Source organism: Columba livia, chromosome 2 (genome assembly GCF_036013475.1).
Source record: "Columba livia isolate bColLiv1 breed racing homer chromosome 2, bColLiv1.pat.W.v2, whole genome shotgun sequence".
NCBI classification, from domain to species: domain Eukaryota; kingdom Metazoa; phylum Chordata; class Aves; order Columbiformes; family Columbidae; genus Columba; species Columba livia.
Genome location: NC_088603.1, coordinates 64,095,534 through 64,121,746, shown reverse-complemented (window position 1 = coordinate 64,121,746; position 26,213 = coordinate 64,095,534). Strand labels below are relative to the sequence as shown.

At 41.5% G+C, this 26,213-nt stretch overlaps 1 protein-coding gene across 9 annotated transcripts; it reads right to left on the bottom strand.

Moving 5' to 3' along the window:
- Nucleotides 1–206: 206 nt before the first annotated feature.
- On the bottom strand, nt 207–26,213 carry ADNP2 (ADNP homeobox 2). 9 transcript variants are annotated; one of them, XM_065052298.1, is made up of 7 exons: nt 25,851–26,213; nt 16,375–16,530; nt 13,692–13,811; nt 11,661–11,779; nt 11,445–11,570; nt 9,803–9,892; nt 207–5,499 (listed from the first exon to the last, which is right to left on the bottom strand). In XM_065052298.1, exons 5-7 carry the CDS (start codon nt 11,445–11,447, stop codon nt 2,518–2,520), a joined length of 3,075 nt encoding a protein of 1,024 aa, XP_064908370.1. In that variant the 5' UTR covers nt 11,448–11,570; nt 11,661–11,779; nt 13,692–13,811; nt 16,375–16,530; nt 25,851–26,213; the 3' UTR covers nt 207–2,517. The 9 variants fall into 9 exon arrangements, with proteins under 9 accessions (XP_064908370.1, XP_064908371.1, XP_064908369.1 ...); XM_065052299.1 differs by lacking the exon at nt 11,661–11,779 and adding an exon at nt 11,014–11,110 and having other exon boundaries at nt 11,445–11,619; nt 25,851–26,212; XM_065052297.1 differs by lacking the exon at nt 11,661–11,779 and having other exon boundaries at nt 11,445–11,619.

Sequence of the window (26,213 nt, the reverse complement as noted above, 5' to 3'; positions counted from 1 at the left end):
AACCACAAGGCTGATGTGGCCCCTGGTGAAAGTGACTTTGACACCCCCGCACTAAGGTCAACCTAAAGCCTCTGGATCAGAGTTCTAGGTCTTACTTTCGTGTCTTTTTAACAGGTATTCTGCACCAAAACAAACTTTCGCGTCAAGTTCCCTGAATATATTAAAAAGTGGTGGTGGGAGGTAATCATTTGCAGACACACCTAAGAAAAAATTAGAAAGCTGTTTATTTGAATCTGTGAAACTGAAGTCCAATAAATAAAATGCTTAACATCACCATAGGACACCATGTAGGAAAACTCAGGTAAGACTGGACTGCTCCCTTGGTGCCCCAAAGCACTGAAATGACTTCCCAGATACCCACCCTAAGCCATGCTGTTATTTTAAAACCTTTAACTGATCATGACAATCCTTCCCCAGATGCTTGCTGCCAAATTCCTCCCTACTGGGGTTTCACCAATACCAGCAGAACTACCCCAAAAGTGAAAGGGCTCACAGTATCAAGGTTTGAAGAGTGAAAATGAGTGGCTGGATTTCAGAACTTCTATAGAACATCCCTTACCCTCACTCAGAGCCCTTCAAACTGCTTCATGGACTGTACTATGCCCAAATGTAACGATATATTTTTATTTTTATTGAGCTACTGTAGGCTGTAGGAACAGACCACTTCTTTGGGGTGGGGCATATGGAAAAGCCCATAAATGATGCTAATGTTTGTTCAGTACTGCTATCAAATGGCTAGGATTTTCCAAATAGCAGATTCTCTCGGTTTAAGTTAACTGTATGTTACATACATACCTTAAAATTCTTTGAAGTAATCAATATGAAAACATTGAGATTGTATCCAAAATAGAACTTCATACAGCTTACAGAACCTCAGGCAGACAGTCACTAAATCCTGCTTATAATATGCCCTTTTAGAAATGGCACATAGAACAATCCTGTATCTTCTTTAAAAACTATTGCACAGGGCAAAAGTATGCTTATTACTTTGAAAACCAGAAATAAGCTTGGGCATATCACCCTTTCCTTGTAACACTGGCACAAATGAGCTAACAGGAGAGCCCGCTCTTTTTCTTCTTCCGGGAAAGAAGGGTGGGGAGAGGAGGATGAAGAAAAAATAATGCATATTATCAGTTATTATATAACTGGCTATTAATGAATATTGGAGGCACTGTTTCACAAGCAAGATGAAACCAAGTGTATCCAGAAAGAAAGGACACTATTAAACAAGACCTCAGTGTGGCCACCAGTACTGCAGTTTGTTCTTCAATTCAAGTGAAGTAACAGGAATGCTAATTCATATTGATCAAGATAGTCTGTTTGGCTTTTATATAATTCTTTACACTCTCCATACAACAGTAGAAAAGATCACTATGTGACTGTTATTGGTTCAAGTACTCAACACTTTAGAGGCTTGATGCTACCAATGCATCCTGTTTCAGTTTGTACAATTTCTGACTCAAAAGACTTCAGGCCATACATTTAATATGCTGGGGAGGATGCGCTGCTCTGTTACTACCTCATGCAATGGCAATTTAAAATAAAAAGCAGATATTTCACCGAACTTTGGTGATGTTTGGACAGAGATTCTACAGGTAAGTGATGTGCACAGAAGCCATATACTCCATGTAACAAAGCAACGTGGCACTCTCCAAAGCAGTTTTGCTTTTTGAAAAATAAACCAAATGCTGCTACCAAGCTTTGAACAATAGCTATTTAAACAACCAGGCTTCAACACCAACAAAAACAGCAAATACTTCTGGTTAGCAAGATCTATTTAACAGATAATAACACAACCATTTCAAGTCAGTTAATTATAACACTTCAATAGGCAGCCCCAGACCCCTCAATCCTCATCATGTTAATACTACTTAGATACCACGTCACCAGACTTAACTGGCACAGCTATTTTGACTGAGGAAAAAAAGGATTTCCACGTATTTTATTGCTATCAGTGCACTGGGAATTCGAAGGGGTAATGGATGTAAAGGCTACAATCACTTCTTCAGTAGATAAAACAAAAATAGGTTAAAAAAAATTAGGACTTAAAAATGCAAATAATCAAATAGATGTTTTTGATGTAGTTTGCCTCAGTAAATTAACCAACATTATACATTTTATTGTTTAGAAAAGATGATCACATTGCAGAAAAATAAAATAAATTTGTTTTTAACAGGGCAAATGTTTTACATGGTGGTATAAAACGTGTAATGGGATCCAGGAGGGGAAGAAAGAGATTAGAAAAAAATAAAACCTAAAAAACACACCAAAAAAATCACTATTCCAGAAAAAGTCAAAAGCTAAAACAAATTCAGATGTGTAAGTCTAATGGTTTCAGCTTTTTCAAATACAGAACTACATGTGCCATTCACAATAAGTCACAACTGAATAAGACTTTCCGTACTTTTCTGCACCCTTCAACAGGCCAGTCTGCAAATCAAAACAAGTAATACTATAAACTGCTAAATCGATAAGTATGCAATTATGGATTGCTTTTAGTGATTACAAAAAGCCTGCTTACATATCTAATGGTTCATCTTTTATATTCAAACTGTGCTTAATATTTTTCAGTTCAGACATACTGAAACCCAGCAGCACAGACGGCTTATAATTATTTATCGCCTTTAAGCATATATGCCTCCTTTTTCCAAAGAATGCTCCAACATCAATTTTCCATGCATACAGCAGCAAGGAAAGTAATTCCCTCTCTTTTTTAGAAGGATATGGCCTCTCATGAAAATAGTCTGTCAAAAACTGTTTTTGAGCCTCGTATGAATTGTGATCATACTGCTTAGGATCCACTGCAAGAATGCGAAGATCCTCACTAGAAAGAAGCTTCTTTATCTCAGTCCTACTATTAATCTTTTGTCGTTTGAAAGGCACTACTCCTAAATTCAGTTCTCTTTCTGGTGACAGAGCTACGCCAGTACTTATGCTCAGAGGCTGCTGTTCCTTATTCCTTTGGTCTTCTGCAACAAAGCTGGAATCCGATTGCTTTCTTTTCAGCAACACAGAAACCTGCTTTTCACCATTCACAAACAGTAGCTCTTTCTTCTCAGTTCGCTCGAGCTGCATCTTCATGCTTGAGTTGCTGTCTTTGGGAGCACTTCTACAACGGAGCAAGTGTACAGCAATAGCTGTCAGAGTCATATTTCCAGTGTACACACCACAACAGTGGATGCACTTGAAAGCAGGAGACTTTAAAATTGTATGTACAGTGGGCATTATATGATGCCGCTCTTTCAAATGCATTTCATAGGTTTCTTTACTAACAAACGTACCAAAGCAAAAGGGACAGGTTAACACATTTTTTTTGCATCTGTTGTTCACTTCTGTTGTCTGAGGTTTCACTTTGATGTAAACAGGGACAAGTGTCCTTGAATTCAGTCCAGCAAGCACTGCCAAATGTACTTCTCTTTCACCAATGTCTTCTTTTGGTAACACTGTACTGAAATCAAAGTGTGGAAATACAAGGTCACCCTGAGCATCGCTACCTAGCTGAAATCCTCTGTTGCTATAATCTGCATGTAACTGCTTTTTCCCATTGTGTGTAGTTTTATTGTGCTCCACAAGGCTTAGTAAGTCATGGAAAGTAACTGTGCAAAACAAGCAAGCTAAGCCATGCATCAAGAGATGTTTCATGAGCTCCTCCTCACAGAGAAAACATTTACAAGAGAAACACCGGACTGTCTTTTCTGTCATCCACCTCAGAAAGGGTGCACAAGCTGCAAGTTTGTCAGGTTCTGGGCTTTCTTCCATTTTTACTTCACCATGTTTGTGGGCCACCGCCATGTGCACCTGGTAGACATTTGAGGGGAAAAGCTCATTGCAAACAGGGCAAGTCTTCCATTGCTTTGCCTGTCTGACAGCCTGACTTGTTTCAGGACCAGGTGGCGAGGTTTGTAATGATATATTCTGAGACGTTAGAACCACTGGAGGAGAGGGTGCGCTAGCCGGTGACTGGGACAACTGAGTTACTGTCCCAGACTGCATTAATTGGATGGGCACTTGTGGTGGAGTAACAGTTGCTACTCCACCACCAGGAGGTACAGGCAAAGTAACAGAAACTGGGGCAAGCGTGTAGGTAGGTATCCCATTAACCTGCTTACCGGTCGGAATCAACTGCCTAAGTATAGAACCTGTAGTCAAAAAAGTTGCGTTCTGAGAAACCGCAGGTTGAACTGGCTGATTTACTGGCATGACTGCTGGGGCAACAGGCTGATTCAGCTGAAGGAACCCAGCTCCAACAGGCTGCCTGACAGGAACAACCCCAGAGGCAACAGGCTGATTAAGCTGGAGAACCCCTGATGCAACTGTCTGTGCCACAGGAAGGACGCTGGGACCAAGGGGTCCATTCACATTCCCAAGGGACTGGTTGATGGAGAGAACTCCCGATGCAACCGGCCGGTTCACAGGGCTGACGGGCTGAGTCACAGGCAGTGTCCCAGCTGCAACCGGATCACTTATAGTACCAATGGGTTGACCAATAGGGAAGATCCCAGGCCCCACAGTTTGATTAAGAGGAAGAACTGCAGGGGCCACAGTTCTATTTATGGTTCCGACGGAGTGATTAAGAGGAACAGCTCCAGTCCCCATGGGCTGATTGAGGGGGAGCCCATGGGAAACAATGATAGGCTGGGATGGCGACGGCTGAATATTAACATTACTCTGACCTACAGAAAGGTTGCTAGATACAAGAGTAACGTGCGACGGGGTAACAACTGGAGCCGAAGTTGTATGTGGAAGGCTACCAGAGGCACTTGGAACAGTCAGTGACCTGACCATGTTTTTAACTGGTTTTGGCTGCACCGCAGTCTGGTTTTGATTATTCTGTGGAAATGCAAGCTGGACGCAAGAGGGAGCTGTGACGGAACCTGCTGGGGCAGCAGCAGGCCCTGCAGATGGAGCAGCTGCTGCCACACCTTGGGGAGGCTTTGGAGCAATATGCATCTGTTTCACCAGTCCTGGTTTCTTAATATGTTCTGAAATCACAGACCGAAGTTTGTTCTCAAGGTCTCGGTGTATTTCAGCTGTCAAGACATGATACATTAAAGAATCTGGGCTGTTTGCAGAAGCATTACATTTTTTACAGTAGTGTTGAATAGAATTCCCTTTACTTTCTTCACGTTTCAGGCCAAAATACGTACCTATTAGGTTTTGAAAATGCTTTATCAGCACATGTTTCTTCATATTGTAATACAATGTGTCTGTAAATTGACATTTTAGACATGTAAAGTTTATGATGTCACTCCTGAATTGTTTCATGCCATCCAAAATGCTGACTGTATAGTTCTGTATTCTTTTATTAGACGAATGAAACATCCGGATATGTTTTCCCACTATTTTGGGATCAGAAGCAAATGCACACTTTGGGCAAGGAACCACCAGCTCTTGGTCCATTTCATCTTCATGGTAACGGTGCAAGTGACTCCTGAACGAAGTAAGCAGTTTTGACGAGAACTTGCATAAACTACAGCAGTAGGGCTTTGTTCTGTACCTCTGCAAACAAAACAAAAACATCCACTTAGAAACTGCCAGTTTCTAAATCACTGTTACCTGTTTGAAAGTAGTCTGCACTATCACATGTCAAAAATACATTAATCAGATGTATAGAATGTATCTCCTTGTTTTCATGGAAACCTGGTTTTGAAAAGCAGACTTAAAGCTGACATACTTAAAAGGGAGAAACACTTGTGCCCTTTCTGCTTCTTTCTAATTTATTAAAAAGTCTCAAGTGAGTTCACTTCTACTCCAGTTCAGAAGAAGTAATTCTAAAGCCCATTTTTTAAAGCTGGGAATCACAGAACAAGCTAAGAAGTATTTGTATGCCACAGGACATAAGAGGTGAAATCTTAGCAATTAGGAATAGCAGCCCTTTTAATACAATACTTTTAAAGCTTTATTTAGCTCAGGTCTACCTCCAATTTACTTGAGAAGAAGAGAGAAGGGGTATGGGGCCTGCCCTTCACTGAAAGCTCTCCAAAAGTTATCTCTACCGCCAAAGCCACAAAAGACTAATTTTTTAATAACAATCTTTTGGAACCTCTACATATTATCTCAACATACTGGACATCTCATCATAGCATTTTCTTTAAGAAACTTCCTCTAGTACACTCATTACATAGCATCTAGATTCTTCTTACTAAAGTATTTTAACTGTATAAAAAACTAAACTATCTTCCACTAAACTGTGGTTTGCTCCCTCAATTACACATCATTTGACAGCATTACTTCTCATATTAACACTATTTGCTCAATTATTTCAAAAAAACTGGAAGCTCTGTCAAACACTTTTTCTTATCAACTTCCTAGGAAGTTGATCCTGGATCCTGCCAAAAACTACAGAATCAGCCGCAGCAACCTCCAGATGACAAATCTGCGCTCTCAAACACCCATTCAGTGGAACCTGTCTGTTGCCTCAGATGTGTTTTTCACCCAAATGACTTCTGCCCCTTCTATGAGACACCATCCAAAGGGAATGGCAGCTGTTCCTTCACTAAAGTATCCAGCCTACCTAGACCACCCACATACATATCACAGACACATTGGAAAGAACTGTAGCAAGAATTTGTGCAGGTGGTTTTGCGTGGTTGGTTGGGTTTTTTGTCATTTCATATAGTCATGAAGGTGCCATCTATTACAAGGACTAAAACAGTCACCGGATGCTAACCAAAAATCTAACCCCCAAATTAAAAAGACTGGGTCAGATAAAACCACTGTCTGGCTAACGCTGCTGAGGTGTATACTGTAAAGGTTGTCAGTAAATTATCCTCTACTTATGGTGGAAGATATGGACCCTTTTGGTGTCTGGCCTCAGCTGCCAGTAAACAGCACCACAGCAAATTAGAAGCAGCTTCGATCTCACTTTTAAAATATACCAGGTAGAGAAAGGCCACTGACACTACTGAACTCATGAAGCATGCAGAGCATTATTAAAAGTTCCACTTCACTAGCAGGTGACAAAGAGACATGACTGCTTATTTTGATTTGTTGTCTGAGGCTTAGAAAAGCTTATATGCTTTTAAATACTGGGTCCATACACTCTTTATGTCCCTACACATGCCCTATTTCTGGTTTGGGTCTTTCTGTCCCCAAGAACTTAGACTATAGTATAATACACCGTCAATACTTCCTTGCTGCCAAGTCTGAACAACTGTTAGGTGCGGCAAGAACACTCCACTTTACAAGTGAGTGGTCCAAGTGCTGCATTAATTTACGATTGCATAGTAATGATGTTTTCACTTCTTACACAACCAAGCACTGCCATATACAACTAAGAAGCCACCCCAGTACCTGCATACTGGTAAGCCTAGGGAAAATAATGTTCCATGCCTTCTCAGATTATTTTTCAATGGAGGTAAAAACTTTGAGACTTCAGCAAAAGAAAAAAAAAAAAATAGTTCCATACTTCAAGTCCTATCAAATTAAGACAAATCCTGAAGTCCCACTACTTAGCTAAAAAAAAAAAAAAAATTCCAACAAGATTATGTTTCAGCAGAACAAAAGCATATGGAAGTCTGCTACTTCGATGTTTTCTATATGAAACGGAGCTCTTCCCACACAGACACCTTAGAAAATAATTTTGTCAGCATGTTCTCCTTACATACACATCTAAGCTGCTTTTTACATTTGCAAGTGCTACCAGCTTCTACTAATGACATCTCTGTTTCATAGAAAATTTGACAAAAAAAGAATGCTAAGCCCCTTAAGTAAAATGAAGCACTGACCAACACACAACCCTAAACTGTACAAATGGAATAAAAAGAAGACTTAAAAGAGGCATTTAGGAAAACTCGATTAGCCCCACTCCAAAGAACATACCCCAGAACACAGTAACACTTTCCACTGTGTAGTCTCACATCCCCCACAATCTACAGACAAGCAGAAAGACACAACAGCCTTCAAAAACCAAAGTTCTTCCAGAATTATTAATGTCTCTCTAAAAAAAGTACTAATGGTAGAAACAATCAACTCATCTAAATAAACATCTTCTCCAGCCTACCGAATTTCCTATGTAGCTCAAACTCATATTCCCTTATGGTAGCAACTTTGGAATAGGACCAACTATATATGAATTATATATACGAAGAAAACACAGCTGCTTAAAGAAAATGTATAGCAACAAGCTTAGTATCCAAAAAACACAGCTTGGCAAATCTGTTCTACAGCAACCCATTACAAACTCTACACTGAAGTTCATTAGATGAGATTCCAATCTTGTTTTTCAGACAGATACAGATACTACTGGTCATGCTGACCAGCTGAGTCAGAAGATGCCCTCTCTAATACATGACTTTTAGTTCTCTTCCATTTTCACAGAAATGGCTAATCGTTTTTCCTAAAGGACTGTGGAAGGAAGACAGAAAAAAAAAGCACCATCGTAAATTTTAGACAGGAAGATGCACTTGACCTGTCTTCATCCTCTTCTTCCCTGTTTCATGTCTGCGGAGGAGGGGGAACCTCCCCTGCTCATCTAACAGAGAACATCTCCCAACACTGTTAAGTCTGAAGGCAAAGAAGAAAATGGGAAAAAAAAAAGACAATCAGCAAGGCTAGAGCTCAGGTAACATGCTGACTAGAGTCAGGAGACCTAATAAAGGAAGTTTTTCATGTGCATCAAGAAGAAATAAAAAATAATAAGTTTTTGTTGGCTTTTTTTTTTTTTTTTTTTTTTAAGACCATCATAACCACTAACAGGATTTATTGCATTCACCTAAACCAAATGTAACCTTGGCTGAAGGTACCTGTGAATCTTATCTGAAGTGGCAGCAACAGGCTGGATGCAATCTGTCTCTACAGACCTAGTCAAACAACAAGTCACATTTGACTTTTTCATCCACGAATTCATGTGAACAGACGAACATTTAGTCTTAAATGCACAAACCCAAGTTCAGGAGAGGAGAATAAGGAGACAAAGCAGACAAAGGTCCTGAAGAGGGGGAGGCATCACTTGCTCCTAAATGACAGTTTGGCAAAGACTGTGTTTGGTTAGCCTGTGCGCTGAGGACTATCAGAAAACACAGCTATTGCACTTGGCAGCCTCAGTTTGTTTTAAATATGATAAAGGCAGATTAAAAAAATCCTGGCAAACCACCACAACCCTATTCTAAACCATCGCCTGATTCAGGATTGAAAGAGCAGACCCACCACTGCTGACTTGCTGTTGACAGGCCTTCCCCATGGAAGCCATCAGGAGCCCTAGGACTCTTCACTAAGACTGAGAAAATACTGCCTTTTCTTCTGGAGATCCTCCTATGGTCTACATAGTATCTTAAAAACTTGCTAGAAATTTGTTTTGTTCATCTCAACTTTGCCTTTCTTGTAGATTTTAGCTTCACATGAGATTCCACTTATACACAACTCAAAGCTGTTTCACATACACAAATCAACTGCAACCTTAATCCAAGCCCCTAAGCATAATTACAGCTTAATCTACTCACATCTATGCAATTGCATTTTCACCCTTCCAATGAAACAAGAAGCATGTTGTATACAAGAGCATGTTAAACCTATGCACCAGATTAAGCTAAAAAGGCAGAACATTAGTGTGACACCTTCAATACTGATGTTCAAGGTTGCATCCTTAAAACAGCATGTACATTCCCCATAACCAGATGCATTACAGAGAAAAACGCAGAAAAAATGAAATTTTTTTCACTGATTAGTAGTTAAAGCTATTTAACTAGATGCTAAAGCTATTTTTTTTACCATAAAAAGGTGCATTTTAACTTTTCCTGGACTTCTGAAAATCAGCAACCCCACATGCACATTCACCCAGAACTTCTAACAAAAAAACACATACCTTCCTTTTGCCCACAGATTCCCAAGGAGAGACATCACTCCATGAAGTGTTACTAAAGTGTTTTTCACCTGGGTCAAAACTTTCGAGACTCTAAAAGAAAAAAGAAAACATGAAATAATCTGCTTTTGCAGTCTGTTCTAAATACAATAGTCTCAATATAGAGCAAGGAATAACCACAAAGAATGAAAGTCCATACAGCATTCACATACACATCTCAAAACTCAGTTCAAAGAAATTACCTCTTTCATCTCTCTCTATTTTACCTCATATGCTTGTTCATTTGACTGCCTTGTAATATAACACTACATAGTAGCTGAAAATAATGTAAGAGTGAAAATATTTACCCTTTAATTCCATTGCTTCTAGCCAAGTTCACAGCAAACACCAAAAGACATTTTCTCCTTCCACCTTCCTCCTCCTAAATCTGTATTATTTCAGTATTTACTTCAAATTATTAACTTACCACTATGACTTATTTTGCAACACGTTTTGGTATTAAATCTTTATAGCATTGCTATACTTTTAACTTCAAAAAACAAGGACATTCCCAGAAGCTAGTTTCAAAGAGCAGCAGTATTTTTCCTCAAGCTATAAAAGTAACAATATTATCATAACTGGAAAAACTGTAACAGGGTAAACATCTTTCCTTACAGCATTCTTCTCCTCAATCCCATCCGAGCAGTTTATGTTCCTCAAGCCAAAGCCAGCTACTACTCTAAAAATCTTAGGCTCTTCTCCAATTTTCTGAAGCTTACACATACCCAAACGCCAACATAGCGAAAAAAAAAACTAGATTCCTGTTTGGTAAGCATTTCTGAATACTCAAGGCTAGCTTCAATAGCACACTACAGTGTCTTAGATGAAACACAGGCTACGAATCCAGGCTTAACCCACACAAAACTAGCATTGCTGCCCGCCCTCCCCCCCCCCCCCCGCCTTGCCTTTCACAAATCCCTCTTCACTCAAAATTCTGCAAGATGCTTAGAGAGGGTGCCTCTGCACCAAACTCCATTAGAACAGCAGATGCAGGTAATAAAAACCACTTTAAACCAGATCATCTTCAAGAGTAGTGCAATTCATAAATCTAATAGTTTGTGGTAAAAAAAAAATGCAATAAATGCAATATTCATGTGAAATTTACAAGGGACACAGGATATACTGAACAACAAAAACAAACAGCCTCTAGCAGTCAAACAAATACACAATCGTACCTAATGCAGGCTCGGTTTCCACTAGGCTTCTGTCTGCTCCATGCTAATGTGAGCATCCTTGTGTGTATAACAGATTATAGTGAGCCAGAAGTGCATGCTGGTGATAATTTAAACAAAATTATTCAATAATTTAGAAAAACGTAGCTAAGTTTGTAATAAGTTTTCCAGCTTTTTCAACCCTCATATTTCCTCAAGGAGAATTGTGAAGAGCTCAGCGCAAAAATAAACACCTTCCATTCCAGTCAACATCTAGGCACAGAATAAGACATCTATTTGCCCTTCAGTCAAACCTTCTTTGAAAAAAAAAAAAAAAAACAAAAAAACCCAACAAAACACCTTAGAAAGATCCCTTGCATGGAACAAGAGAAATCCCACAGCCTTAGAGAACACAATGCTTTGCTGTTAAACAAAGAGACTCAAGATTTACTAACCATTCTTCAGCTGAAGCACTGGAGTAAATTACACACTGTTAAAAAAGTTTTCTTGAAGTTTATGGCCTATCCCAAACATGTTCTGCTTTTCGTTTGAGTACAGTCCACCAAGAGAGGCTCCTAGTCCTGAACATCAGACAGTAAGTCTGGATCATTTTGCTGAAACAGGTATTTCCTGCAAAGAAATATTCACCAACAAAGGACAACCATTCTTACCACTACAATTAGTCAGTGTTGCAAACAGCTACTATGAACTCTTGCTTTCTGAGATCCACGCTGATGTTGCAGACGCAAGCTTTGAAAGGTTAACTTGGTATGCACTTCCACATTTCTCACTTGGAAGAGGGGAGGAAAACAGAGGCATGGAAAGGTGTCAAGAATCCACTTGGTCTCCAGGCTACAAAGAGATACTAATTGTATGTGAAATTCCTTCACACTCACAAATTACTGTGCATTGCCATGCCTTATTAGAACAGTCTAAGACCAGTTGTAAGACGAGATGGCAGGTAAGTTTGTATCATATCATTTCATATCATTTCCTAAGCCCTCCAGCCTCCCTTCACAAGAACAACGTCTAGAAATCAATCTTAATATCTGAAGAAAAAGGAGAGGGAGGAAAAAAACCACACCACACCAAACAACTATACCTTAAACTAATTCTCACATATTAACTTATCACACGCGCTAGTCTACCAAAAATAAATACTATCATCAATATGAATCAAGTACAAATCAAGCTCTGAAAAACATTCTTCTTGCTGCTAAAGTCACACCAAAATCAGTCCAAGATTTCCTGGAAAAAAAACAAACTGAACTTATGAACTTGGTTGACAGAGAATTATTTGCAAAAAACTAAAATGGTATTTTTTTGGCCCACATCGCATAGAGCTTTTTCCCAAATGAAAATGTTACCTGGGTTCCCCATCCTCACCATTTATTAGAAAAGAAACAAAAGCAAACACACACACACACACACACACACACCAACTCCACCCCCCAAAAAAACAACTAAACACAAAACACCTTACTCTCATTCACTATTAAACTCCATAATGAAATAAAAAAGTTGCACTGCAATCCATTTCAGAGCAAAAACCTAGGATCATCAAAACATTTCCTTATCAAAAGGTCAAGACACAACAGCTTCTGACTTAGATGTTTAGTTACAAGACAACATACAACACAACAAAAACAGTAAAAAAGGGTAAATACTAGACAAATACATCTTTTCCTGAGGTCTTATAACATTTATTTAGATATATCAAACATTGTTCAACTGCAATAACCAAGAATATTCCACAATTAGTTATGCCTGTAGATCTTAAGCATGTTCTAAACGTTTACTTACACAGTTTCAGAAAAAATACCACAGAAGACGTAACAGGGTCCCTACAGAGAGTTAACTAACTTTAGTACCATCACACAAAATTAACTTGAACTCTTGGCTGTTGTCAATGTGAAGTCATGAACATAACAAACTGCCAAAAAAGCCTGTGTACCAGCTGGCTGAAACACACTGCTATTTATTTAGCTACTGAGTTGCATTACTGTGTTTGCACTTTTTCTGGTATTAGTCTTGCCAATCTGATGGCGTGAATTCCTCCTTCATGTTGCATAATAGTTTCTCCTCAAAGCAGCAACAACGGTACTAGGTTCATCTTGATCATCCCAGCACACTTACATATACTTTTGATGAAGAACTGAACTACAACTCAATAAAACAAGTTTGGTGTTCTCTCTGGACACAAAGTTTAAAGGCCTGCAACAAGATTACTACATCTAATTGCTTGCCCATTTTCAGAAACACTGACAATTTGCATACCCTTCAGAGGTTTGCCCTTGATATGTGACGTGAAATAATTTAACGCCTTTGAGTAGACTCAAGTCTTCATTTGCTTGTGATTTTCAAAGAATTACAAAAATGTTGATGTGTAGTACACAAATAACATTTCATTAGTCTGTGGTGTTTTGCTAAAGCTGTACTGTTTCCTTTTGTTGAAATATTACTAATACAGAATGCAGAACCATCTATAACACACCTTGCTGAGAAATAGTTTCTTTCAATGTTATGGACTAAAATACTAAATTCTACACCTGGCATACAAGTAGCCAGTCATGAGTAATCCTTCAAGTAAATACCCCACCATGAAGATCTGTGGCAGAAGAGTACCATATATACACTAAAACATGAAATATTTTCCAAGGGTTTATATTTCAGACTGGTTTACATTATTTAAAATGTTTTACCTTCAACAATTCCCTGCAGCTTTCAAGCCCAAGATCCACAAGAATGCCCTTCACCTTTTTTCGAGCCTTCCTGATATTATCAAGATTTTGAACAGGAATTTGAAACATTTTGCACTTTTCCTGAAAAAGAAATACAGAACACTGATGGAATACTTGAACACAGTCACTTACATTTAACAATATTAAAACAGTCTGAAAAATGTAATCCTGAAAACCCAAAAGCCTTAGGCCAAAGGACTGGCCTCATTAATACTTCCCAATAGAGCACTTGCCTCCTATCCTGGTTTTTGATATGACAGAGTTAAATTTTCCTTGCTAGTAGCTGGGATGGTGCTGCCTTTTGGATTTAGAACGAAAATAATGTTGATAATACAGTGAAGTTTTAGCTGTTGCTAAGTAGTCAAGGACTTTCCAGCTTCTCATGCTGTGCCAGGTGTAAAAGAAGCTGGGAGAGGGCACAGCTGGGACAGCGGGTCCAAACCCTACCCTGCCAAGGGATATTCCATGCCATATGACATAATGCTCAGTATACATTTTGGAGGAAAGAAGGGGGTGGGGAGCGATGGTGTTTGTCCTCCCAAGTAACTGTTACATGTGATGGACCCCTGCTGTCCTGGAGGTGGCTGAACACCTGATCACCGATGAGGAGAACGAGTTATTTTGCTTCGCTTGTGCATACGGCTTTTGGTTTACCTATTAAACTGCCTCTATCTCAACCCACAAGCTTTCTCACTTTTACTCTTCTGATTTTCTCCCTCTTCCCACAGCATGGGGGGGGTGGGAGAAGGAGGTGTGAATGAGTAGCTGCAGGTGCTTAGCCCCTGGCTCACATTAAACCACAACACTTCCTCTTAAAGGAAACAATATCAATTGGGCTGGGGGTGGAAATCCTCAATGTTTCTTCTCTCCTAGCTAGACAAATATCTAAACTTTTTTTTTTTTTTTCCTCTCAGATCACTTTGTGTCTATATGGTAGCTACACTGTGGTTTTCTGTTGGTTTGGGGTTTTTTTGGTTTTTTTTTTGTTTTGTTTTTTTTGTTTGGTTGATTTTCGGGGTTTTTTTTAAGAAAATCTGAATACCAGAATTTTACTAAGTTCTATTCAGAAAATTACTGCTATTTCATTTAGGAAGGCAGAATTCAACAACTTTCACCTTGAATGTTGGAGTCAAGATGAGAAGCCTCTGTAATTATTTGGTTTGTTATCATGTATGTACATTATTCAAAGAAGACTGCCAGCAAAACCTAAATTTCCTGCAGAAGTTTCTGCTGCTTTAAGTTGATATGGACCTTGGCATAAAATAAGGTACTAAGAAAATCAATGCAGTAGAAACAAAATGTGATTCACATATGGCATCAATAGCTAAATATGCCAAAATGTGACAGTATTTGTAAATACCCATATGCTTTCAAGTCTCCTCCTCTGAAGAAATCCTTATAGCTCTATCACCTTCACCTACTCCAGAATGTGGATTTATACCATACCCTGCTCCCTCCAGCAAGCTGTGACTATGGAGTAGATCATCCTGAGCACCATCACATGTCACATACAGGACAACCAGGTGATCAGGCCCAGGTGGCATGAGTTTATGAAAGGCAGGTCCTGTTTGACTAACTTCATCTCCTATGAGAAGGTGACCCACTTCGTGGATGAGGGAAAAGCTGTGACTGTTGTGTACCCAGACTTTACTAAAGTCTTCAATGCTGTCTCACAGCATTCTCCTTGAGAATGCTGCTCATGGCTTGGACGGCTGTAATCTTTGTTGGGTAAGAAACTGGCTGGGCCCAAAGAGTTGTGGTATGATAGCTGGAGTTCAAAATACAGAGGAGGATGACAACTAAAGCAAGATTATTATAAAGACAGATGATCCCCTGTGGGTTACCTATATGAAGGGTTGTTGCAGTGTGGTTGCCCAGCTGTCTAAAACACACCACCAGGAAGGGTCCAGCACTTCCCCAACAGCTAGGCTTTCATCACTCCCATGCAGCTGGGCTATGGATGCATCAGCTGCTTGAGCTCCCAGTAGATCATAAAGTAACCCCACAGGCTTAGCTTATCTTCAGTTCCCAGTGTATTAAAGGTATCCCCATGGGCTCAGCTTTACAAGTATGTTCCTTTCTCACCTCCTCTCCAGATTATGGCAGAATGCAATTTAGACTGAGATTTAAGAATTTTAAAAGTGCACGGAATACAACCAAACTACCCCGCACTGAAAAAGGTCACTGTGAGCTTCACAGGTATTTCTTTGTTCTTAAACAGCTGTCAGAGGACCCAAGAGAGTTTAAAATATCTCAGTTCTTTTTGCTAAACAATTCAGCCATCCAGGACAAGTTCTAACACGTAGAAATAGAAAAAATAAAGAAAATTCCCAAACAGTACTTCAGTGTTGATGGTTCTGAACGTCTTGAAAAGCTTCTTAAAAAAAGCATGTTCATTGTCAGCATCAAATTTTTGCCTTGAAAGGCAAGACTTTCCTCTAAACGGTTGCAAAAACTCATCGCACATAAGACAGAAACTACAAGTAAGCCTCACCAAAAGAAAAAGAAAACACACACAAAACAAACCAAAAACCACAAAATCACCCAACTTTTTCTACTGTATACCACTACATAAAAAAAAAAAAACCAAACACAATTCATTTACAGAACATACAATTGAGGTTTTTTAATTAAAACAACTCACATGCTATTCTCCTCTTCTTCTCCCCCCAGAGGAAAGGTGTGTACAGAGAAATGGAGAGGGAGCCCCATTTGACAGATGCTGGTCTTGTTTTCTAGTATTCTTTAGTAGTAATGAGTCTGGAAGGCATTCTGATACCATTGGGTTGGGAACAGGAACCTATACAGAATGGAATAAATCAGAGTAACTAGTCTGGCATTCATCAAGTCCAAGGAGTAAAATTCATGTAAAATCCTCTTTTTAAAGTGAAGTCAACTGGGAATTTGTGTGGTCTCTGAATAAAGCTTTCTGATCAGTCCCTCTGTGATAGCAGGTTATGTGCACAAACTTCACTGCAGGCAACAAAAGAGCTGATAGGATGTCACCATCCTCAGATCAGCCAGAAGGAGATGTGGTTCAGCATGTCAGGCTCCACTGGAAACTGTTCCTCCATCTCAGTCTTTTAACTGATACACTGATGCTACTGAAGAAGATGAAGCAGACACTTCTTGAGGCATGTCTATCTCACAAACAAGAAACATTAGTCTACAAAGGTGGTATAGCATGTAACATCCATGTATCTCAAGTTTTCTTAACCAGTAACCCTTCTGAAATGAAAGTCGTCAATCCAGGAAAAATTAAAAAACAAACAAAACAAAAAAACAGAACAACAACACCAAAAGCTTGAATACAAATTACTTATTTTCCCGTTTTCAAGTAGCTGGTCTTCAATCAAAACATATTTATATTTGTGTATCTCGTGCAGGGTTATTCACCTGGTCTTTTCAACAAATGGCTTGGGAGTAATACTCTAAGTTACTCATGTAACATTCTGTGTATCCATTAGACCAACAATGGCCCACCATAAACGTCACACGCTAATTCACTGATTACTATACAGTCAATTATCCATACTCTTTCACTACTAATTTATTTCTATTGTATTTTTAACATTCTTCACTTCACCTTGCACTTTGTTTCCATGAATAACTATAGTTAATCTCTAGTTGGTACGCATCCCATTCTTAACTAGCAAATTCAACAGGAAAGCACTACAGTAAAATTAAACCTGAGTTACTTTAGCCCAAAGGTCTTCAACCTTTTACCCTGTTGTCAACCTAAAAAACCAAACTTATCTTACACTACTTTTAATTGTAGCTTCCAAAAAAAAGTTATAATCTATTGAGTTTTCACCAACAGTACCTTTTCATTAACCAAACCAAAGTAAGTGAACAGCAAACTAAAAGACTCATTGCACCATGAGATGTCTCAAACTCTGTTCTAAAAAGTTAATTCAACCCTTGCTCAGGCATTTTATCCATGAATCTATTCCTGCATTTACTGTTCACTGGGTAACACCTCTATAATGATAGAGCAAACTGGAGTTTTATGGAACACTTAAAGGTTGCCTTCACTTCCACAACATTTGTAATCATATTCATCCAACTACACTCAGCTTTTCAACAAACATCACAGATGCAACTCTTCTCTTGCAGTAGTACTGTAGCATTTTAATACTAGTCTAAACAACAAGGCAACAGTCTAGACAGCATCTTTCTAGTCAAAGACAAATACTACTAGTTTGCAAAGTAACTATGACTGATTATAATCTCAGCATTCAAGAAAAAAAAGGGCAAAAAAATACTAACATTGCACCACTTCAAAGTGAGAAGTCACCATAAAGTGAAAAGTTCCAGTTTGCATTCCTTTTAGTCTACTTCTTAACATTCATTCACTGAGGAAAGGACCTCAAGAGGTCACCCAGCCCAGACTCTTATTCCAAGCAGGCTCAACAATGAATCACAACCTGGGCACCCTGCACCTTGGCCAGTCGGGTCTTGAGAACCTCCATGCATAGAGGTTCAACAGCCTCTCTGGGCAACATCTTCCAGCCATGCACTGTGCTCACAGTGAAAAGGTTTCTTCCTTTAATCAAATTGGCATCATTTGTGTCCCTAAGGAAACTAGGCATATGCAATCAAATTAAATATGAAGCTGATATGGAGCTAGAGCAAGGAAGACACACAACTGTGCCTTCCACATGCATGCAATACCTGACAAAACCCCACAATAAACTAGATAGTCAGGCTTTTCAAGACATTTCAGGAAAATAGGTAGATACAGAGAAATCCTATCCACAAAAGGCAGTGTTGCTTTTTCCATGCGAGACACAGAATCTGAGACACCAAAGTGATGTTCACAGAGTTCACTTTATTGTTGGACCAGGCTAGCTTTATAGCAAAGCTGCCCTGTCCACACGCCTTACAACAATGTGATTGGTTGTAACTCATGCTATACAATAACGTGATAGGCTGCATGTACTGTCCACACGCTCTGCACGCATGTGTCCGGCGATTGCTCACTCATTATTACCTTCTAATGGTGCTCCTTTAGTTTCATGCTATACAATAACGTGATAGGCTGCATGTACTGTCCACACGCTCTGCACGCATGTGTCCGGCGATTGCTCACTCATTTTGTTGGCCAAATGGTGCAAATTCAGTAATATCAGTTTGCCATAACTGACCTGGCTACAAGCCCTGAGGATTTACTTCCTTTTGTTGGAGAGGCACTATGCAGGCACAATCAGGACAAACTGCAATAATGGCTCAAGCTTGTTCCTTGGTAAGTGCAAACTGTTTTCGGAGTGATGCTGAGGACTGATGAAAGAATTCATGAGCTTGACTGGCTTGTTAGAAAGGAGATATATCTGTTACTGCCACAAGTTTGCCTATAATGTTGTTTCCCTCAACCAGACCACCTGGTATGTTAGTATGGCTTTTTATATGCATTATAAATATTGGCGCTGTCCTATTATCTAACACGTTCTACAAATCTAAACAATACTTCAAACAACAAGGAATTGGAAACTCACTGCAAAAGAGCTCTATGTATTCTTTGTACAACTCCCACAACATAAAGAGAATCTGCTACCATATTAAATGGGAAGTTATGCCATTTTTGTAATGCTGCTAAGCGTACTGAGGGCAGTCTCTTTTAAGATGTTCTGTCTGTCCGCAAGTAAAACATGCTAGGCCACAAGAAGAAGGGCTTCAGGTCTTTCAGGCTTAAGTGCTGCAGCCAAGGCCGCAGCGTGGGTTTGAGCATGTATTTTTGCCTTTTCTACCTCCTGTTGCATAATTGGTACCCATGTGCAAGCTTCCACCATCTCTGCTAGAGAAGCAGTTTTTCCCAAACTGGCTAATATCTGTTGGCATTGGGTGTTTGCATTCATCATGGCCAAATCTTTCCCCACAGCAGCTTTTGCCTCTGGAGTCAGGTTAGGAGAGGCATCTATAGCTTCTTTTAAACGGTCCACAAACTTCATATATGGTTCCCCAGGACCCTGCTTTATTGCAGAATAGGGTGGCACAGGGTTACCTATATTTGGCAACTCTTTCACTGCTGCCAGAGCAAGCCCTTGCGTTTGCTGCAAAATCCTTGGATGAAGTGCTGCCTGAGTGGCACCATCCGCATATTGCCCAAGACCCAGTAATTGGTCCATGCTGGCTAATCACAACAGATCATCAGCTGGTAAATTAACATTTTCTAATACTGCCAATTCCACCTTCCCCTGCCACTTGTCCAAGAACAGCAAATATCCCGTTGGAGGAAATAATAACTCCATCAATGCCTTAATATCTGTTGGAGTTAGTACTTGCCCCTTGAAAAAGGAATTAATTAGCTGCATCACGTGCTTATTATCCATACCATATTGCATAACTGCACTTTGCAATTGCTTAACTGTTTTCCAATCAAAGGGCAACCACTGCCTTTGTCCTCTATTATCTATGTGCACTGGCATTGCTGTAATACTACCAGGTAACATGATCCCTTCAATGGCTGCATCTCTGATTACACCTTGTCAACGTTGCCCTGCATTATAAAAATGATCTCGAGGAATATCTCTACCCTGATGCACAGGGGCAGCACCCAAATTATCATTACTATCACTGCTATACAATTCCCTTGTGTTTCCCTGTGGATCAGTAAGTCGACGCATATTTGCAAACCGATCTAACCCAGTCTCCAGCCCTTTCCCATATCGCGATCTCAAATACTCGTCTGCTTCTCTTACAGACCACATCCCATCTTCAACACATTGTCTAGCTCATTTTTGTATTTGCTCCCTTTTAATACGGAGCTCCTCAGGAGTGAGGTCTAATTCCACCCCCTCCCTTTCCTGTTTTCCCCATTTTTCACATTCCTTGCCAATTGCTTCCAACCTGTCCTTAATCGCATCTGACGCCTTTTTATATGCTATTAACCAAGAAGTTTTACTGTTACCGCCATCTAGTCGCTTCATAGCGTTTAGAACTTCTTGCACCTGGCTCTCCTGCCGTCTCAGTAAGTCCTTCAGGCTCTGCACGTGGCTCTCCTCCTGGAAGTCAGGGCAATTTTGCAGTGCTCCATCCTGGTGCTCCATCAGGTCCTCCGGCAAAGGCATGTCAGCTGGACTAACTTGTCCTGGCTTGTTGAAACTTGCTGGTTGCTGCCATTCGTCATCAGAGACAGGCAATGGCTCAAAGGGTGCAGAGGGTATAATTTGCTCTCCGCCCCAGAACTCCAGATCTGATACAGGACATACCAGCGGTATTCATTTTTCAGAGCTCTCAGAGTGGGGGCAGCTCGTGGCGGGCGGCTCCGGGGGGATGGCACACACCTCTGGCTCCTCTGAGACTTCCTGCATCAGCTGCCTGACCTCCCACCAGGGTCCGGCCAGGCCCTGAGCCTCACGGCTCCCCCTCGTCACCGCCTCCCATAGTTCGGTCCCTATGTCCTCCCACGTACCCGGAGAAAAAAATTAGTCCGTCAAACGGACACACCCGTTCCGCTGGGCGAATTGGAGCAGACGCTTTAACACGTCTTTTTCAAAATATCTTCCTGTTCGTGCAGCCAGCTGCAGAATACTTTTCATTATTATTTTTTCTTCCATGGATGCCGTGTTTCCTATGCCACCTGCTTCTCCGTAGGCCTACTATCCGCTTCTCTTAGAGCGATGGGCTGGGGTCACCCACCAGGTGACTTTCCTGGTGTCTTCAGGTCCAAACAATCTTGCTTCGATACGAAGCATCATGTTGGGGTCACCAAAATGTTGCTTTTTCCATGCGAGACACAGAACCTGACACACCAATGTGACATTCACAGAGTTCACTTTATTGTCGGGCTAGCTTTATAGCAAAGCTGCCCTGTCCACGCGCCTTACAACAATGTGATATGCTGTAACTCACAGTATCACAGTATGTTTGGGATTGGAAGGGACCTCAAAAGATCATCTAGTCCAGTCCCCCTGCTGGAGCAGGAACGCCTAGGTGAGGTCGCACAGGAACATGTCCAGGCGGGTTTTGAATGTCTCCAGAGAAGGAGACTCCACAACCTCCCTGGGCAGCCTGTTCCAGTGCTCTGTCACCCTCACTGAGAGAAGATTTTCTCAAATTTAAGTGGAACCTCTTGTGTTCCAGCTTGATCCCATTACCCCTTGTCCTATCATTGTTTGCCACTGAAAAGAGCCTGGCTCCATCCTCATGGCACTCACCCTTTATATATTTATAAACATTAATGAGGTCCCCCCTTAGTCTCCTCTTCTCCAAACTAAAGAGACCCAGCTCCCTCAGCCTTTCTTCCTAAGGGAGGTGCTCCACTCCCTTAATCATCTTCGTTGCCCTACGCTGGACCCGCTCCAGCAGTTCCCTGTCCTTCTTGAACCGAGGGGCCCAGACTGGACACAATATTCCAGATGTGGTCTCACCAGGGCGGAGTAGAGGGGAAGGAGGACCTCTCTCGATCTACTAACTACCCCCCTTGTAATACACCCCAGGATGCCATTGGCCTTCCTGGCTGCAAGGGCACAGTGCTGGCTCACGGTCATCCTGTTGTCCACCAGGACCCCCAGGTCCCTTTCCCCTACACTGCTCTCTAATATGTAACTTCCCAACCTATACTGGAACCTGGGGTTGTTCCTGCCCAGATGCAGGACAACTCATGCTATAGAAAAACATGATAGGCTGCATGTACTGCCCATGCGCTCTGCACACATGTCTGGCCATTGCTCACTCATTGTTACCTTCTAATGGTGCTCCTTTAGTTTCTTTTGTCTCTGGCTTCACCTCTCAGCCATAACCCTGGGGCGGGAGGGGCTCTGCCACTACAAGGCTGCAATGCCTTTTTAGACACCAGATAATCTACACAGAAGACAGATCTCCAGACATGCTCCTAGGAAGCCAGCCACTATTCTCTTGCTCACAGAACCACTTACAGTAGGTAAATTATGAAAGGCTTATGGAATTTTGTCCTTTCATATTATCTGCTTCGGAAATTCAATCTTTCCTAGTTTTTATACCTTTTTATGTAGTAAACTGTGATTAGTGAGTAACTGTGGAAGACATTTTTATAAAGACTTTCTGGTTTTGGGATATTTGAATGGGAAGTATTTTTAAAGGTTTGTTTACCAACTTGTATATCAGCAGTTATCAGGGCTGACAAGCACCAATGAAGAATTCTTGATTTTCATTTTAGTAAACAAGAAATTAATTCCATTTTAGTTGAGAAAACAATAACTGCTTCATTCCTGAAAACTAGATGAGAGTATGGGAATCTACTAATCTTCATAATCTAAACAACAAGAACGCTGGATGGCAAAAACAGCACCTAGAAGGTCAGGCATGCTGAGAAACCACCTAGACATGAGTTCGGCTTGGCAATGCCACATTTTACTCTCATCACTTTAGTTTTATTTCTGATTAGCTTACAAGCCCTCCAAAAGCCATACCTGGATATCTGCTCAACTGCATATTACACGGTCGGCTCCATTACCTGGATTCTTATCTGTGCCTTCTGAGAGAGACCTAACCGGATTTAAGAGTATGCTGACACCATCAAAGCCTTTGGAAGCAGAGGGAAGAAATGCATATAGCTTCCTATCAACTTCTCTAGGTGTTTTAACATCTCTGAAAGATTTAATTCCTGGAAAGAAAAACAGTTAATTGATTAGAATTTATACTATTCTTGTTTATTATTTTATTTGTTGTAAACTAAAATTAAACTGACTACATTTAAAAAGTAATTAATAAAACTTGTTAAACCAGTTCTGGTCAACAAAATAGTGCTTCTTCATCTTCTTAAATTCAAAATTCTATTCAAGTGCAACTTAATAGCAATCTACTTATTTTTGTGCAACTAAATTAGAAACCTTTAGCCGTCTCGAATTATAAATCTTTTATAATAACAATTTTTCTGTTTTCTTGGCTATACAACGCAGTCACTAAAACAGTCACCTAACCCAAAGATGGCCATCAGTCAGTATTTGCTAACACAGTAAAAATCATTAAGACATATGATTACATGGATAAAGATACAGCATATCAAACTGCATCTTATCCAAGAAGCCAAATGAGAACAAGTTCAGATCACTAACTTCAGCTACTGTGATTTGAATAACTGCTGTGATGCTTCATCAACACACAATCAAGTTTCTGTTACCCAAGACTAGTTAGAAGGAATTACACTATTCAAACTCACAGAGCCTTCCAAGAGCACTGTAACTCACACAGAGATTGACACCCCCAGCAGGACCCAAACTCATTCTAGATGACTTGAGCATTTACATGGACCCTACTCAATCCCACAGGACTCATCCATCCATGCATATGTGTGCAGAAGAGTCACACACAGAGCTCAGCTCCTCTAGGAAGAACAACACCTGTGTTTGTACCGCACTGGTCAGCCTGGTATGACTCAAGATGCTTCACACAGATGCACAGATAACCCACAACCCAAATAATTCAGCAAGCAGATAGAACTAAAAAACATAAGGCTGCACTACAAGTTCCAGCAGAATTGTTTAAACACAACCCAGCTCTACCAGCATTTGGCAAGACTTAACCCAAACCAAGGATTTCCCAGTGGTAAAACATAAGGCATTATAAAACTGTGTGTGTGTGCTCTTCACTGCATCTCAAGATTCGCTATAAAGGGGATGGGGCATGTTGTTGCTAGTATTTAACAAAACTTTCATGAAATGAATATTAGAATTACAGGTCTTATTACAACTTAGAATTGATCATGCTTATTACATACAGTTTGACTAAATATTGCTCTAAAGAAATCCTCGTTTGAAATTAAACTTATTAAGGGAGCACTAAGACATCTAGAATATAAACTGGATTTGGGATCCCAAGAGATAATCTTTGTAAGTATTTCATAGTAACTTTTAAAAAGTTTCAGGGGTTCAAATATATATATTTTAGATGACAGAAGACTGTTAAGGAAAACAACTAATTTCCTCCTGAATAGTTTACTTGACAAAACTTAGGTATTTATCACTTGAAAATGAGTTGTTCATAAATTTGACAGTACAGAACTATAAACTGCTGCAGCACAAAAATCAAATACCTATCTTTCCTTCCATTTACAAATCAGGACAAAAAAAACTTCACACTACCTGCTATCAAGCACAAGGCAAGCATATTCAAATGGTTTTAATTATTTGCATTGTACAGGTTACATTTGTTTACATTATTAATTTTCAAAATATATTCATTGCTGAAGTACCATAAGAATATTTAATGTAATTTTGCATTCCATTAACATTTTAGTTCTAATTTTGTATGCATACTATTCCCATGCACATTGTAGTTTTCCTTAAGATGTTTCAAATATCCCGTATTGAGACAAATTGTTAACTTGGTCCCTTAGAACCTCCATCGCTTAAGTATTGATAGAAATTAAAAAAAAAAAAAAAATCTATGGTCCTAAACAGCTGCTTAGTAAACACTAGTTGGAAAGCAGCGAGTCTTCCCTGTGTTAAAGAGCCTCGCTGGGCTCATTTCCACTTCCGATCCCGGGCAGACCCGGAGGCCGCTCCACCAGGGAAGGTGGATCGCTGCCCCAGGGTGGCCCGCAGGGGAACAGGGCGGACACCGCTGTGGGGCAGCGAAACAAGCCCCGACGGGCACGCCCGACCCCGCCAGCGAGCTCCGGCACTGCCCGCCCGGTACCCACAGGGGAATCGGTAGCCCCGGGCCAACACTCTCTGGCCTGACAGGAGCCGTCCATGCCCGAGCCGCCTGGTGCGGTTCAGCCACCGCGGGGCTTCAGCACAAACGCCTCCAGTGTTCCCAGGTGCTGCCCGGCCGGAGACTCGAAACTCTACTGCTGCAAGAGGGTTGCAGCCCCTGGCAGAGACCCGGGCTCCAGCCTCCCCGGACCCAACCTGCCCGCCCCCAGGTGAAGCGCACCAGCCCCGGCGAGGTGCAGCCCGGGCTCCAGCGCCCCGCCAGGAGGCACCGAGACCGGTCCCGGCCCGGGAGCTGCTGCTGCAGCCGGCGCTCATCGACACCCGCCGACGCTCCCGCGGCTGCCGCGCCTCCCCTGCGCAGCTCGCCCCGCCCACGGCCGCGACCCCCGCCCCCGCCTCCCTGCGCCCCCAGGGCCGGGCCGCCTGCGAGCGCCGCCTGCCGGCGCCGCCGCCGCACCCCGCTGCCTCACCCCGCTGCACCTACCCGGCCGGGCTGCAGGGGGAGCCCGCCGCCGCTCTGCCGCCTCCTCGCCGCCGCCTCTCCTGGCGCCGCCGCCGCCTGCCGGGTCGCGGGCCCGCGCCGCAGCCTCCACCTCCCGCTCCTCACAGCGCTGGCCCGGCCGCAGCCGCGGCCGCCGCGCCCCTCCCGCGCCGCGCCGTGCCCGCCGCCCCGCCCCGAGGCTCCTCCTCCTGCGCCGCCGCCGGCTGCCGCGCTCAGTGCGCGCACCGCGAGGGCGGCGGCGGCAGCATCAGCACCGCGGGAGCCCGGGACCGACCTCGGCTCAGCCCCCGCCCGCACCCCCGCCTCCAGCCGCTCCTCATCAGAGCCAGAAAGAGAAAATGGCGC